This window comes from Heptranchias perlo, chromosome 1, assembly GCF_035084215.1.
Source record: "Heptranchias perlo isolate sHepPer1 chromosome 1, sHepPer1.hap1, whole genome shotgun sequence".
NCBI lineage: Eukaryota > Metazoa > Chordata > Chondrichthyes > Hexanchiformes > Hexanchidae > Heptranchias > Heptranchias perlo.
Window position 1 is genome coordinate 91,981,480 of NC_090325.1, and position 16,973 is coordinate 91,998,452.

The 16,973-nt window shown below is 44.2% G+C and overlaps 1 protein-coding gene across 1 annotated transcript in view; it reads right to left on the bottom strand.

Moving 5' to 3' along the window:
• Positions 1–16,973, bottom strand: part of LOC137334425 (putative methyltransferase NSUN7) — a 153,552-nt gene that overhangs the window by 59,740 nt on the left and 76,839 nt on the right. Inside the window, 2 exon segments of the mRNA XM_067999150.1 lie at positions 12,963–13,064; positions 14,188–14,331. Coding sequence (XP_067855251.1) covers positions 12,963–13,064; positions 14,188–14,331 — 246 coding nt within the window.

A 16,973-nucleotide genomic window follows, 5' to 3' on the forward strand; every position in this document is an offset into this window, starting at 1 on the left:
TCCGTCCTCTGCGGTCCCTGGCTGTGGCCTTCCACCGCAGGCCTTCCAACCCGACAGCCAGCCAGCCTCCCTGGAAACTAAGAAAAAGATTTCAAATGTGGTCCTCCCTCCCCGCAAATATCGCGGCCATTATATTTGGGTGCAAATCCCTCCTGTGGTACTGTAATGATGTCCATTCACAGGTCAGGGTTGGTTGGGAACAGGTTACAGCAGGTGCTCAGCCCCTTAGAGGTTAGGCCTTTCACACAGAACAATAGAAACAGGCCATTCAGCCCAACAGGTCTATGCTCCAGACAAGCCTTCCCCCACCTTACTGCATCTCACCCTATCAACATATCCTTCTATTCCTTTCTCCCTCATGTACTTATCTTGCTTCCTATTAAATGCATCTATGTTATTTGCCTCAGTTACTTCATGTGGTTGCGTGTTCCACATTCTCACCACTCTCTGGCACAAATGTCACCTGCTATTTGTCAGCCCAAATCTGAATGTTGTCCAGGTCTTGCTGTAGGCTGGCATGGTCTGCTTCATTATTAGAGGAGTTGTGAATGGAGATGAACACTATGGAATAATCCACAATTCCTGACCTTATGACAAAGGGAGGTCATTGATAAGCAGCTGAAGATGAAAGCGTCCTTGACCCATCCACTTACTTCTCACATATCAAGTAATCTAATTACAGTAGTGATAGAATGATTACCACAATAAGCAAAAATCCCTCCTACTGATTTTAAGCTCAGCCTCACCAGGTCCTCTGGTATCTTTCACTTTATTGATTTCTACCTTAGTGAAAGCAGAATTTGATGAGATACACGCTATTCATTTCATGTTCTCTCATCGACTTTCCTCTCTACAGTATATTCTTTTGATTCACTGTCAGAGCTGCGTTTACTGACATAACAACAATGATTGCCCTTCAAAAGTAATTTGTTTTAAGTGCTTTTATACGTTTCCAAGAGAAACCTGAGAAACACATTTTACTCAATATTTAAAATGGATTGTTGCTGCAGTAACAATCTTGGGTAAAAACGTCAAAAATTTTAACAGAATGTTCCAAATTTTCTGCTAAAAAAAAGTAAATTGTTACTGAAGAAATTTCTGTATACTTCTGAAAGTGATATAACATACAATAGGTGCAACTTCACAGAAGAACAGCAAGGCCCTCAACTAGAAAACCACTGAATATGCAGTTTTCGATGAAAAAAAAAACTTTTTGGTAGATTTGCAATGTTACATGGTATCATGAACGTAGCGATGGACTGTATATCAGTCCATTCTGAAGATCTTAATAATTCCTAAATTTATCCTTAGTGATCACCCTCCTGATTGTTAGCTGCAAAAGCAATCTCCAATCGCTTATCATCTTCGAGTCTCCACAGAAGCTAAGAGGCTCTCTAAGCCTGCCATCATCCAACCAAAATCATGCTAGCTCCTGTGTTTTCTTGTACACAAATCAATCACTTCCAGGATTACATGATGATACAACATCGCAAATATATTATCTTCCAGGAGAAAGAGGACGTTGAACACTAAGGTCTTCTTCCAATGTGTTGACCAATACAAAGTCAGCTTTTTAAAAAAAAAACATTAAGCTTTGAGGTTCTGCCAATTTGCTGAAAGTTTCAGGTCACGGTCCCCTTTTCTTAGACCATCCCTGCCATTTAGGTACTTGGAAAAATTGGTTACTAGGGAGCTGAGGCATTCCTTATAGTTGTTTAAGGACATTAGTATCCAATTATCATGGAGATCATATAAACAATTTATTTTTGATGTTCGTCATTCCAAATTTTGAGATCTGGATTGTTTCCAGAACGAGTTTTAATACAGTGGGTCCAGCTTCATCTTTAAATATGTTCCCTATTTACCAATTTATCCATTGAGTCCTATTTCTGACACTAATATTTATTTTCTAATAGCAAGAACAAAAACAATTACTGAACCTTTTAAATGTAACTACAATTTGTATGAAATGCTTTTCCTATAATTTTCAATTAATTTTAAAGACATGTCTCAAGCAGCACTTGCTTAAGAAGTTTGTAAGCCTGTTTCTTGAATGCAGGGGAATGGAAAAGAACTACTGTTGCTGGATTCACAATCTTTAGTGTCTATTAAGCCCAGTCAATGTGAATGTTTCAGTATTTACTGTAAAATGGTATCATCATCCTAGCATTGTCACTTTATGAATTAAGCAGAGGGTATGTCTCAGACATCAGTGAAAGGTCCAAAACTCACATGCAACAGAGGCCAGAAAATGATAATTTAAGACAAGTGAAACATCCTGAAATCACCGTTATGGATAAAACAGTGAAATACACCATTTGCCCAAATGTAAAAGTGATGTTATAGTCAACGCACAACCAACAACAAAACCTGGTACTGTGAAAATAAATGTCAAACGCAAGCTCCAGAATGATTTCTCTTCTCTTCCTTGCAGTTTGCTCTTGGTGCTTATAACCAGGCTGTTAAATTTGTGACATAAATTTTTCCTCTCAAAATGGAAAACTAATTTCCGTTTTCCCCCCCAAACTATACAAACATCAACAACTCTCCATCAAGAGCTGACACAAGATAAAGTGGAGCAACCTATACACACAAGAACCAAACAAAGAATTTAATTTCAAGCACTCTGATTAATGACCCAAAGTCTGCAGTCTGTCATTTATATTGGCTTTTTGTGTCTTATCAGAAATTCCAGCTACAGAACATGGACACATTCAAAGTGGTGTACAATAAAAATGTCACAATGCCTTTTTGACATTAAATAGAACAGCTAAAATAAACTAATTTTGGTCATTTTATGTTTAGTGTTTAGTTATTTAGACAAATGGGAGGAAAAATTCAATCGGGCCTATTATTGGGCACAGGTAGCGTGATCCGCTATTAACCATTGCCCAATGGCTCCTGCGCAGGCAGGATGAGAACTTCATCCTGCCTCAGTACTCACCTACAAGCTGCGTTCAAATCCAAGCCTTACATATCAATTCAATGCAATTCACACTTTCCACCAGCAGGGGGAACCCCAATCTCTAAGGGAGGATGTCGCTTAAAATCTCTTAAAGGTAGAGGGTACCTGTTACTTTCTAAAAATAACAGTCTGCTGTCTGTATCACACACGTAAAACACAGGTGTTTACTGTCCCTATGTTTACACACTGATGAGTTATGTTAAAACATTGAATAAAGGTTGTGCACTACTAAATCCCACGTCCTCCAATCTGCACGCCAGGCCTCACCAATCTGCCGATCTGAGTTTGTACCAGGCCTGTAAGAGTATGTGCACCAAGATTCTCTGCTGATGCACTATAGGCCTTGGTGAAAGAGGTGGATAGAAGGAGGGTCTTCCTATATCCGCAGAGAGTTGGAGGGAAGGTGGGGGGGGAGCAAGAGGCCCTCCAGAGATCTGCCCAAAAGGCAGTGGGAGGTAGCAGGGGACGAAGTCAATGCCAGGCACACAGCATTGTGAACATGGATGTAGTGCAGGATGAAGTTCAATGCTTTGACACGAGTGGTCAAGGTGAGTAAGGTCATCTGTCAAGTGGCATCTCCTACCAACTGCACCACTAGCCGCATCCACTGCTCCAAGCACTACTCCCTCAATCACCCATCACCCACATACCAACAAACTCTTTCCAACAATACTCAACTCTTCCAATCAGGCGCTTCCTCTCACCCTTACACATTACCACTGTTGCAAGCTGCCGACCCAAAACTCACAGGCAACACACACTGACAGCTATTCAACCATGACAGGCACACGTCCCGCTTTCTTGCAGGAGAAGGTGGCGCATATCAGGAGGCAGCAAGTGGCAGTGGCATTTAGCCCCTCGAGCCTGTTCTGCCATTCAATGAGATCATGGTGGACCCGACCTAACTCCATATACCCGCCTTAGCAACATATCCCTTAATACCCTTGGTTCACAGAAATCTATCAATCACAGATTTAGAATTCACAATTGAGCTAGCATCAACTGCCGTTTGCAGAAGTGTTCCAAACTTTTCCCACCCTTTGCGTGTAGAAGTGTTTCCTAAATTCACTCCTGCATGTCCTGGCTCTAAATGTTAGGCTATGTCCCTGCGTCCTAGTATTCAAGTATAGGAGACCTCCAAAAACAGTTTCACGTGTCTCGGCAGCCAGAAGCAATAATCCAGCCACTAACCTGTAAATCCTGCATGGTCCCTTTAAATAGTGCTGGTGGGGGTCCTCCAGTCACTAAGACACGTTCAGATGATCGGGGTTAAGACTGTGCGTTGATTTGAGTGTTAAGTGCCAAAATGGTGTCCATCACTTTAAATCAGCGTTGCACACTGATTGTATCTATTTTCTCCTTACTTTACATGCTTCTGGTGTTCGGTATTTACGCATGCGCTAACTCCTATGCCAAGATGGTGTCCAGCACACGTCACACTGCAAATGTGTGTGCGCAGCCAAGACGCCACGTTGGATGTTCGAGAGATCGCGTAGCACCGAAAAAACGGGCGCTACAAGGCCCAATTTAGCGCCCATGGAGTCTTGAATACTGGTGCAGTAATCCCAATCTTTTCAAACAGGAGTGCAAAAAAAATCTCAATTCTTGCTTACCCAAAGAGGTATTCAAACTAAAATTTGTAAAATAAAGTTGCTCTCTATTGTAATGTCAAAACTAGTATTTTAGCATTACTTTCTAAAATTAATTTGCAATAAAGCAGTTTTCAATTGCACTATTTATTGCTAACTTGGTTTGAGTACTACAATTTATTTATTTTTAAACACAAAATAACTTTGTTTTTGAACTGAACCGAACAAATAGGCAATCTTCAGATCCACTATTAGGGTATGGTAGCCTAGTGACTAGAAACCCAAATGTTGACAGTTCAAATCCCAAAGTTGTGAAATTGAATTCAATGAATTTAGTAATGTGTGGGCTGGCACCTTGCTGGCTCACCAATGTCCTTCAGGCAAAAGAAGTATGACTCCAATCCCACGCTATGAGGTTGACTCAATGCCCTCAGGGAAACTAGGGATGAGCAACTGCCTTGAATGTTCAAATATCACCGTTTGTAGGGCTCAACCCCTTGAGTTACCTTCCTTAAGCTTAGGAAACAAATGTAATCTACTTTGATAACATTTAGTAAAATCAAATTCTTTGAGACATGATTTGCTACTACAACAACTTGTGCCTATATACAAAATTGGAATCTGTGATAAATATTGTAATTACCTTACAGGTATATTCCCCCAAAAAAGCGCTTTAAAACCACAATAGGTGCATAAATTTGAGTCTGCCTCTGAACTTTTTAATGCTCTAAATCAAAGTTGTTGCTGGCATTTGGTCAAGAGATTGGACTGAAATGAAAATAAACATTTTTTAAAAAATTATTTTCTCCCCTCAAGTATTTTGGTAGCTGCCTTGGCCGAGAGGATTGGCTGTAGACCTATCCCCAAGCCTCTATTGATGCTACTCCATAATAGCCTAAAAGGCACGTTGGAGCAACAAAGTACTGAGCTGCCCTGTAATTAAGAGTTTTGTGTATATCTTAATTCTGTAGGGTGCCACAATAAATTGGACTGTGGCAGAAAAGAAACTCAAGTGTCATGCTTTTCAGTTTTGTTAAAATAAGTAACATAGCCATACAGAAGATTTAATAAGAAGTTGTAAATGGTGAACTCTGGTTGAAGAGTCACTGAGAAGGGGTCGTGGGGGTTAAATTGGATAACCCCTGAAAACGGGCGCTGGCATCACGGTACGCAACGAACCCACGCCTGTTCGTTGTGATGTAGGCAGCATGTAACATTCATGCTGCCTGCTGTTTTAAATGATTGCTGCATGCAGCCTGCACTACCTGTGCTGTTGATTGACTGTACGCATGGCAGGGGGCCCCGATATTACAAGTGGCTCACACTAAAAGGCAGCCTGCACCTTTTAAAGGGGTGGCTGCAAGAAGTGGTGGGAGTCATTTCAAAACTGAATCTGATACTTTGAGGAATGGTTGAACATGCAAGAGAGCGTGCACCAAGGTTTTCTGATAATGCACTGGAGGCCTTGGTGCAAGAGGTGGAGAGAAGGAGGGGATCCTGTATCCGCAGGGAGGCAAGAGACCCTCCAGATATATGCTCAAGAGGCAGTGGGGGTGGGGGGAAGTTAAATGCCAGAAGCATAGCTCCAAGAACATGGATGTAGTGCAGGAAGATGTTCAATGATTTAACAGTTGTTGTCAAGGTGAGTGAGTTCAAGTTTCAAATCACACCAACTGCACCTCTAGCCTCATCTACTGCTCAATGCACTGCACACTCCATCACCCACCGACCAACAATCTCTTTCAATCAGTACTCAACCGTTCAAATCATATGCTTTATCTCACCCTTACACATTACCACTGTTGCAAGCCTCACGTCCGCAACTGAGTTCACACATACTGGCAGCTATTCAACCATTACAGCCACATCACCCAAACACCTTGCCGGACACTCAAATACACACTTCCCTCTTTCTTGCCGGAGAAGGTGGTGCATAACAGGAGGCAGCAAGAAAGAACTGGAGGAGGACAAGAGCACCTATACATCTGAACTCCCACGGAGGAGACAGAGCAGGCCATCATTGGAAGGGCCATCGCTGAGGTGGTGGCCACTAGTGGTGCTGGAGGGATCAATGATGAGGGTCTCTGCATTCTTAATCCTCCTGCTCTCTTCCCACTTCTCCCTCATCCCACAATCTTTTCTGACTCACATGCTGCAGATGGTGTAATAACGCACTTCTTACTTTCTCCTCTCCTCTCATCACAACTCAACCCATGTCTCTTTGTCATTTCAGATACCCAAGAACTGAAACCTTCCCAGTCAGAGGAGGAAGAGGGAGAAAGACAGTGATGTTGAAGAGACACAGTCACTCAATCTTAAACTCGCAGCCACCAGCTCAGAGAATGACACTGCGCGTACTTTAGAGACTAGGATAGAAGAGGGATCTGCAAGTGGTGAGACACCAGGCTCAAGTGTGCAGGAGCCAGGGCATGGGGAATGAATACCACAGGTGCCAGCTCACTGGAGGGTGAGGTTGCACCTCAGTGCTGCACAGGATTCAGATGATGACTTTGATGGGCCAGGCTACAGAAGAAGGTTGATAGGCATACACAACCAAGTGCTTGGTTCAAGGAAAGCCTGCCAGAAAACCTGCGTACAATGTCAAAGAGCATGGAGGAGTCCAGCTCCAATATGGCACAGGGCTTTGCACAGAGCTTGGAGCCCATCCTTTCCCACATGTAACGGGTGGTCACCTCCATCAGCACACCTGTGGAACCCACCATAATGCAGTGTCTGATGACCGTGTCACAGCTTCCATTGCAGCACAAACATCTTCCATCAAAGGTCTGACTACTGCATTGGGAGCTCAGACTGCTGCCTTGGAAGCTCAGACTACTCCTATCGTGGCTCTGGGTACCACTGTTCAAATGGGCTTCCAGGGCATCACAGCAGTCCAGCAATCTGTTCGCCAACAGATCACCAGGATTGCTGAGGCGCCACCCTGGGAGAGGGGCAGTGGCACCATGGAAGACGAACCTGCTGTCCTCTTTCATGATGACAGCATTCCCGCTCCTACCCCAGCCACTCCACCAGTGCCCTTACTGTTTCCTGTCAGCCAGCCCAGACTGCTGCAGCCCAGGCCGAGATGGTACAGTCTGAAGCTGGGCCCTCTCGGTGCAGAGGTGCTCGAGATTGTCCTCCAAGGCCATCTGAAGTCTCCTCAATTGAAGGTCAGCAGCCTTCCACCACCCATGCTCCAGCCACTGGGGATGCACCTCGTAGGAGCACTAGGAAAGGTAAAGGCACACGAACGACAGGCACTAAGGGAATGCACAAGGGTGAATAGTCTTATTTTGTTTGCATAATTTCATATATTAATTTATAAATGTGCATTTGGTGGTGGTTTTTATTTCTGCGATGAGCTGAGGGAGGAACCAATGTGTAATCATAAGGAGAACGATTTGATGGTCATGAGAGAGAGGAAAGGTAAGGAGTGTAGGACTGTTGGTGATTGGGTAGATGTAGTTGAGGTTACTGGTATCGCTCATTAATAATCTGATCATGCAGAGCCCTGGCAGAAAGGGCCTGCCTACATTGTAGCCTCTCTTCCTCCACTTCCTCAGGTTCTCGCTTGATATGAGGTAACAGCCCTTGCCACCACCTAATGGCCAGGTTGTGCAGCATACAATGACAAATCATGATACCCACTCAGTTGAGTACTGCAGGGCTCCTCTAGTGCAGTCCAGGCAGCGGAAGCGTTGCTTGAGGACGCCTATGGTGTACTCTATGATGTTCCTTGTTGCAGCATGGCTCTTGTTGTAGTTCTGCTGTGCAAGTGTGGTTCCTGACCAGAGTTATGAGCCATTTCATGAGGGGATGACCCTTGTCGCCCAGAAGCCAGCCTTTGACTTGCCATGCTGGTTGAAATACAGGTGAAATATAGAGGACTGCCACAGGATGAACGAATCATGACTGCTGCCAGGATAGCGGGCATTCACCTGCATGATGTGCTGCCTGTGATCGCACACCAGCTGCACAATGAGGGAGTGGAATCCCTTTCTGTTCATGAATATGGTCAAGTTCAGATGAGGAGCATGCAAAGGCACCCTGCACCATGGGGAAGGCTGCCAAGCGAGCAAAACCTCGTGCTCGCTCCTCCTGCTGGTCTCCGGCAAGATGGAATGAGATGAATCTGTTTCTCATTGTATGGAGAGCCACAAGTGACCTCTCATACAGCAGTACACTGCAAACGGCAAGATGTTGCTTATATCTCCAGCAGCAGCCTAAAAGGAGCCAGAGGCCTAGCAATTAAGAACCACGGTTACCTTGACAACCACAGGCAATGCTGTCCTTGCCCTACTTTGAGGCTGTAGTTAGGGCTGCAGCAGTTGACAAATTTCAATCACGACCTCTTTGGTGCAAAGACGTCTGATGCACTGGTTGTCACAGCAGTTGAGCAAGAGAATTGCTCTCTGAATATCCTCGGCGGATATGCCCTCCTGCTGAGTGCCCTGCTCCTCCTCCTCCCTCTTCTAGCAGCTTGTCCTGCTCTGCCTGACCTCACTTCATTCTCCCAGTCATGTTCAATTCCCAGAAGAAGCCCTAACGGGCCACCCATGTCTGGAAGCAACGTTTTTCAGCACAATATTTTAAATGCCACTAAAAGTACTGCAAAACCAGCCATAGAATATTGAAAGTTTAGCCAAGTATAGGAAACTTCCAAAAACACATACAAATGCACCAGAAGCCGGAAGAAATAATCCAGCAGCTAACCTGTAAGTACTTAATGATTCCTTTAAATAGCGCTGGTGGGGGATCCTTCATGCCGTTTGATGTGTCATGTTCAGCTGTGCGAGGTTAAGACAGGGCTTTGGATGGAATGTGGCATTCCAAACTTTCACCGGTTGCTTCAAATCTGCGTTGCACATTGATTCGTGTCATCATCGCCCTACTTTACATGCTGCCAGCGGTCATTAGGTGCGCTCAAACCCCTTCACCAAGATGGTGTCCTGCATACTTCCCGTCTGAATTGTGCGCACGCATCTCAGACGCTATTTTCAGGACTTAGGTGTCCATGTAGCGCCTACAAAACTGGCACTAAACAACCCAATTTCACCCATCCATGAATTTAAAATTGTCACTGAGTGGGAGGACAGAGATTATTAGAAATTTCATTATGGAAAGAGTTGTTGGAACATGAAATACTTTGCCACAGGGAGTGGTTAAGGCAGAGGCCATTGCATCCTTTAAGGGGAATTAGATAAATCTTTGAAACAGAGGAAGAGAAAGAGCTATAGAGACAGAGTTGAACAGTGAGGTTAGTTTTGGATTGCTCTAGCAAAAAGTTGACAAGGACACAGAGGGCTAAATAGCATGTTTCTGTGCTGTAAACTTCTATGGTTCTAATCAATGCAATTTGAAATATATTGTTCATTCTACTTTTCAAATTGCCTCTAGCTGCCATTTTAGATTTCTGCCTTAATATGTAGCCATATAATATTTATAAAATAAGAAAGACATAAAAAGGCAAGCAATTCACACTAAATCATTAAACTTACCCATGAAATTTAACAGTTAATATTAGAAGTCCCTACAAGAAGTTCTCATTGCAGAGGCCTGGGCTTGAGTTCTGTTTCAGTTCAGACCACTAGGTACTAGAGATTTCCAGCTCAGTGGACAAATTCTTTGTGGAGTGTCAGAGTGTAAGAGACAGAAGGGGGAGCGAACGCAACAGGGGGAGCAAGCGCAATAGAAAGGGAGAGGGAGAGAGAGAGAGAGAGAGAGAGAGAGAGAGAGAGATTAATAATTGAAGTTGTGGTTTTTAACCACAGTGCACCATGCCAACCAGATAGAAAAGAAATCTTCAACTGGGACAGCCTGCATTACAATTAGCAGGCAGGGAGTTTACAAGCAATAGTGAAGTATGAGGGAAAAAAAAAGAGATTTAATTGTTTTAAACAGTTTAAGATATTAAATAAAAATTCAAAGTTAAAGGGTGCTTAGGATGAGGTTTTCTTTGTCTTGCTGAGGGGACTGATATGTACATCAAGAAGAAAGGAAATATTTATGAGGAGCTTTGATGCAGAACACAGACCTTGCTACTTGAGTCAGTCAGTGGACCATGGTAAATGACCACTTGTTCAAGGTCCTGGTTATTGGAGATTCAACAGGGGGTAAAATCTCCTTGGTACAATGCTACACCAACAATAGCCTTAGCATGAACTACAAGTCCAACGTGGCTTTTGGGGAGTGGAGAAGGGACAAATAATCATGAAAACAAATCAGGGAAGGCGGGGGGGGGGGGGGGGGGGGAAAGTATAAACAAATAAGTGCTTACACCTTAAGCAAATACCTCAATTCTACCATGGGAGGTAGGGGAAAAAGAGAATAAGAGGTTTTGAGAAGAACAAAGTTGCTGGGACGTTAGGCAAGTTTTCTAAAGTAGTGAGAATTCTGTCTGGCATTTTTTTAAAAAAATTCGTTCATGGGATGTGGGCGTCGCTGGCAAGGCCAGCATTTATTGCCCATCCCTAATTGCCCTCGAGAAGGTGGTGGTGAGCCGCCTTCTTGAACCGTTGCAGTCCGTGTGGTGAAGGTTCTCCCACAGTGCTGTTAGGAAGGGAGTTCCAGGATTTTGACCCAGCGACGATGAAGGAACGGCGATATATTTCCAAGTCGGGATGGTGTGTGACTTGGAGGGGAACATGCAGGTGGCATTGTTCCTATGTGCCTGCTGCCCTTGTCCTTCTAGGTGGTAGAGGTCGCGGGTTTGGAAGGTGCTGTCGAAGAGGCCTTGGCGAGTTGCTGCAGTGCATCCTGTGGATGGTACACACTGCAGCCACAGTGCGCCGGTGGTGAAGGTAGTGAATGCTTAGGGTGGTGGATGGGGTGCCAATCAAGCGGGCTGCTTTGTCCTGGATGGTGTCGAGCTTCTTGAGTGTTGTTGGAGCTGCACTCATCCAGGCAAGTGGAGAGTATTCCATCACATTCCTGACTTGCCCCTTGTTGATGGTGGAAAGGCTTTGGGGAGTCAGGAGGTGAGTCACTCGCTGCAGGATACCCAGCCTCTGACCTGCTCTTGTAGCCACAGTATTTACATGGCTGGTTCAGTTACGTTTCTGGTCAATGGTGACCCCCAGGATGTTGATGGTGGGGGATTCAGCAATGGTAATGCCTTGAATGTCAAGGGGAGGTAGTTAGACTCTCTCTTGTTGGAGATGGTCATTGCCTGGTACTTATCTGGCGCGAATGTTACTTGCCACTTATCAGCCCAAGCCTGGATGTTGTCCTGGTCTTGCTGCATGCGGGCACGGACTGCTTCATTATCTGAGGGGTTGCGAATGGAACTGAACACTGTGCAATCATTAGCGAACATCCCCATTTCTGACCTTATGATGGAGGGAAGGTCATTGATAAAGCAGCTGAAGATGGTTGGGCCTAGGACATTGCTCTGAGGAACTCCTGCAGCAATGTCCTGGGGCTGAGATGATTGGCCTCCAACAACCACTACCATCTTCCTTTATGACTCCAGCCACTGGAGAGTTTTCCCCCTGATTCCCATTGACTTCAATTTTACGAGGGCTCCTTGGTGCCACACTCGGTCAAATGTTGCCTTGATGTCAAGGGCAATCATTCTCACCTCATCTCTGGAATTCAGCTCTTTTGTCCATGTTTGGACCAAGTTGTAATGAGGTCTGGAGCCGAGTGGTCCTGACGGAACCCAAACTGAGCATCAGTGAGCAGGTTATTGGTGAGTAAGTGCCGCTTGATAACACTGTCAACGACACCTTCCATCACTTTGCTGATGATTGAGAGTAGACTGATGGGGCGGTAATTGGCCGGATTGGATTTGTCCTGCTTTTTGTTATCAGGACATACTTAGTAAAGGACATACATAGTAAAGTCTTTAATTTAGCACGTAGTCTGTTCATGTCACACTCACTTCCCAGAACAGTTTGTTGGTAAATGTCATAAAACAGCGAATTTTCTTACTCACTGTGAGCAATGCCAAAGAAGATCTGCTATTCTTCAGTGAAGCCTGCATCTCACCATCAGTAATGTATAGTAACATTTCAAAATCTCATTTTAGTTACATGATATATTGCCTCAGTAAACTTACTTTTATTGAGGGAGACAAACAGCTGTTGCATTTAGGTACACTACTATGGTAGCCATCAGAAACTGCGCTTCAGGTCCTGGACTACCCATGAGATCTACTAGTTTGAAATATTATTAAAACAAACAGATCGCAGTAATTTCAAAAACACAAATTATCGGAAAGGGTGCACTTATTTGGATTTAACACTGATTTAGCTTTACCTGGTGCTACAGTAGATTCTGGTGTGCAAAGCCTAACAAAAATTAACTCCTCCCATTCATTACTGCCTGTTTTTATTAACGTAATACACAAATAATATCCCCAGGAGGGATTAACTCTGATTTCACTTTCTATAATCTTTTAAACTTACATCTGATGGCATGCATCAGCTCCTCTGTTTGCTTCTGGGCCAATATTTTAAGTTTCTGTTCTGATACTTTTCCCTGAGAAAGTTCCTGCAGCAGACTTGTGTCTAGAAAAAAAGATATAGAAGATACTATTAAAAAAAACTTACAAATTAAAAATAGGTGAAGAACTTATGTATAAATGAGTGAATATAGAGTTCCTCCTGACTGTCTGATCACACCCTAGAACAAATACAGAAAGCAGTCATTTAAGCTCCACCCCAATTGAAAGTTTAAATTAATATAATTTAACCAACCATTTAAAAATTCTAACTGAAATTTTAACTAAGCTAAAATCCTGGAACCCTGGATAAGCTTTAGACTCAATTTAAGCAAGCCAAGTCCACTACTGATAACTGCTCAATTTTACTATTGAACAAAATGTCAAAGTTAGTACCTTTAGGGACAACTCAAATGTACACAGCTGAGAGAAGTGAATAAATTATTGCTACAGGATCTAAAAAGTCAGATGTTACAGAATAATTGCTCAACATAACTAAACGTTAATTAGGAACCACTATCTAGGAAAGCTGCAAAATTTGGAGGGGATCTTTTTTCTACTCGCCAGGAAGTGCTGAACCTAAATTCTGCTCTGAGATAACCAAAGTAATTCAGAATCTGTTTTGAGCATAAATTAAATATTGTAATAAACTTTACTATACAGTTCGTTTTACTGATAAAATATTTTTGGCCAGGAACTTCCTCAGAGCTGCCTCTGTAACTTAATCAGAAGTGCACCAGAAACCCCGTTTATGCGCGTAAATGGGGTTTGCGCCGCGCTTCCGGTGAAGTTATAGCAGCTGAGCGGGAGCAGCTCAGAGAAAATTCCTGTCCATTATCTTCCATGGAGAGCATGCAGCCATTCCAACCCCCTCTCCCACAACTTTTTTTTCCCTGCCCTTCAAAGTCCTTCCCTAGTTTGCACACCTCCACATTCATTGTCAATATAACATTTGCCCTGCTGGCTGTATGCATGCAAGAATGACCTGAGGGACACAGTCCATCTGGTTTCCTTTCTATCTGCCTGAACTCCACGCTGTGCCTACTTATTCAGCAGGACTGAAATTGGGAATTCAGCGAAGTAGGGCCTCTTACCTGCTTTCCTCCAGTCTTTTGACCTGAATGTTGGTGCTCCAATGCATGACACCTTCCCAGTGATAGTCATTTAGAAAATTTATAGGTTAAATTTACCTCCACGTTCATTTAAGATAAACTCCACTGGATTGCTGACACCTGATGCTGAACACTGAGGCACAAGCAGAATAACTTTAACCTTCTGTAAACGTGGATCTATAGGCTCAATGTCAGTGAATCTCTGTGGTATCAGTTTTATGTCTGTAAAACAATCAGAATAGAGATATTTCTGAGGCTATTTTTACTGACTAGACGATCTGTACATTTTCTCTGTTTCCGACAAGCAACAATTTATTTTATTACTTATGCTTGAAATTATACTTTTTTCCCCCCCATTTTTAAATTTTCATGCTCGCAAGGAAAGAGACGTTAGTGCTGGGGAATGGAACTCTTCCTATTACAGTCATCCAGTGAAAGCATCAAGCACTCTCAGGTTAGATATAGCACAGCCATTTGCAGGATTAAGTTCTCTCTACACTGCTCCAATTCGCCTCAGCCCCAACCCCAATTAAAGCAGTGTGATATTTTTCCACCTCCCATACCAGCTACCTTGTGGCCTCTGAGTAAGATTGCCAATTAGGGTGAACTTAGTGACAGTTTTCTACCGTAGGCCCCACGTCCACTAAGAACTGGATTGACACTGCTCAAAGTCATTTCACAAAGGACCTTTACCACAAGCGGAGACTTTCATGCCATCAGATTGAGCTGGATTTGAACCCAGGTTGCAGAGGTCAAAGGCCAATCCACTACACTGCAGTTCCCCAAATTATATTTTTAATTATTCAGTTATATTGCAAATTTGTATGCATTTTGTGTATTTCTTCTAAAATTAGAAAAAAATATATAAAAACTAACAGCAAATAAGCATTACCAGAAACAAGTGAAAATTAACAGTTACGCTTCCCATAATTTCGAGTTCGTCCCCATCTACTCAAATTTTAAAATATTCTTGTTGCTTAACTGTTTCACAAATTATCCAACATTAATAGACAGAGTAAAGTCAGTTCTTTCAAGCCTCATAAGAAAAAATGACAATTTCTAATTGAAGCCTGTATTTCAACCACAACTGAACTTGATCAGTTGAAAAGGTCATTAAAACCAGAGCTCATAAAGCCGGAGAAATATAACTGAATCCACCAATTCCTTTTGCTGTTCATTGATGCAAACACTTGTAATAGCTGTATTGACCTTTAGAAAGATGGTTAATAATAAAACATATACTTTGGTGTTTTACAATGAAATGTTTCTACATACATTTAATAACCTCTAATCTGTGAACAAGAACAATGGGCTCGATTTTAGCACCCGCGATCGGGTGTGTTCGTGGCGGAGGGCTACGAAAATCGGGGATTCCCGGGGCGGGGCGGGAGCCCGACTCCAACCCGCCCCATTTCCGGGTTCCCCACTGACGCGCTGACATGCGCGCGCAGCCCCCGCATATGGGACTCCCGCCGGCAATTAAAGGCGGCAGGGAGCCACTTAAGGTATTTATTTAGGTATTTCAGGTCATTTAGAGACCTGATTAACATGATATTTTAGGAGGGGTGGGATTTTGCAAACAACTGGGACTGTTTCCCGTACTGGGGGAAACACTCCCAGTTCAAATGGACGTGTTGCAGCAATCAGCCTGTGGCAGCTTCAAAGGTCCATTTGACAGGGGGGTGGGGGGGGGACCCTCACTCATTGCAGGAGACCACTGTCACTTTGGACAAAGTTTGGCCTCCACCACCCTCCTCCTAACAATAAAATTCACCAACTTGCACACTTACCCCGGTGTCCAGACACATTTACCTACCTTGCGGACCCCCTCAGATGTACATCTTCCGGATGGGGGCCGCCGTAGCTGCAGTCATGACCTCCTCGGAGGGCGAACAGCATCACCAGCCTCGCCGGCCACCTCTGACACGTGGAGCTCCACAACACAGTGCTGTGACACATCCACCTGCACAGCAGGAGGGAGGGCAACCGCAGAGAGAGAGGACATTACCCTCGTCACAGGGTCCACAGACTGAGGCTCAGCTTCCTGGACCTCTCTGAGCAGCAGTGCACACAGAGGCTCAGAGTCACTCGACATGTAGTCGTGGACATCTGCAGCCTCCTTCATGCCGAGCTGCTCCCGGCTGGCCCGAGCACCATCTTCTTACCTGTCGCTGTCAAAGTCACCACTGCCCTCAACAACTTCTCCTCCACATCCTTCCAGGGTGCCACTGGGGACATCGCCGACATCTCTCAGTCGTCTGCACAAAAGAGCCCTGCAAATACACCTACACCCACTCTGCAGTGACACAATGGGTGGCATCAGGTGTGGGTCTTCATTGTGATCCTCAGGAAAGGGCATTATTGCACAAAACCAGACAAGATTCGCAAAGACGTGGCAGTAGTGGTGCCAATATAATATGTAATGTGAGTTGATCAGAAATTAAATAAAAGTAAAAACCATGACAAACCCTTAAACACCCTTGCGCATCCCCTTCATGCCCACATATGTGATGCGTGCCCTGTGGCTGCAGCACAGGTAGTGGCAGGTTGAGTGAGGCGGACTGTGAAAGAGATGCATGAGAGGGTGAGTATGAGATAGAGCCATGAGATTGTATGAGGATTGGGTTGAGTGGTAGTGGCGGGATGAGTACTGGCGAGGTGAGTAAGTGCAGGTAAGATGAGGATGAGCTTTGAGTGGGTGTGAGGAGTGATGTGACAGAGTAGTGTTGGCTGTGCAGAAGGAGATGTGGGGTGGGGGCGGTGATGTGGCAGACGGAGTGCAGGGGAATGAGTAAGTGTACTCACCTTGGCTGACCTACTTAGGTGATTGCAGCGCTCCTGCACCGTATGCAGGTGCGGGATAT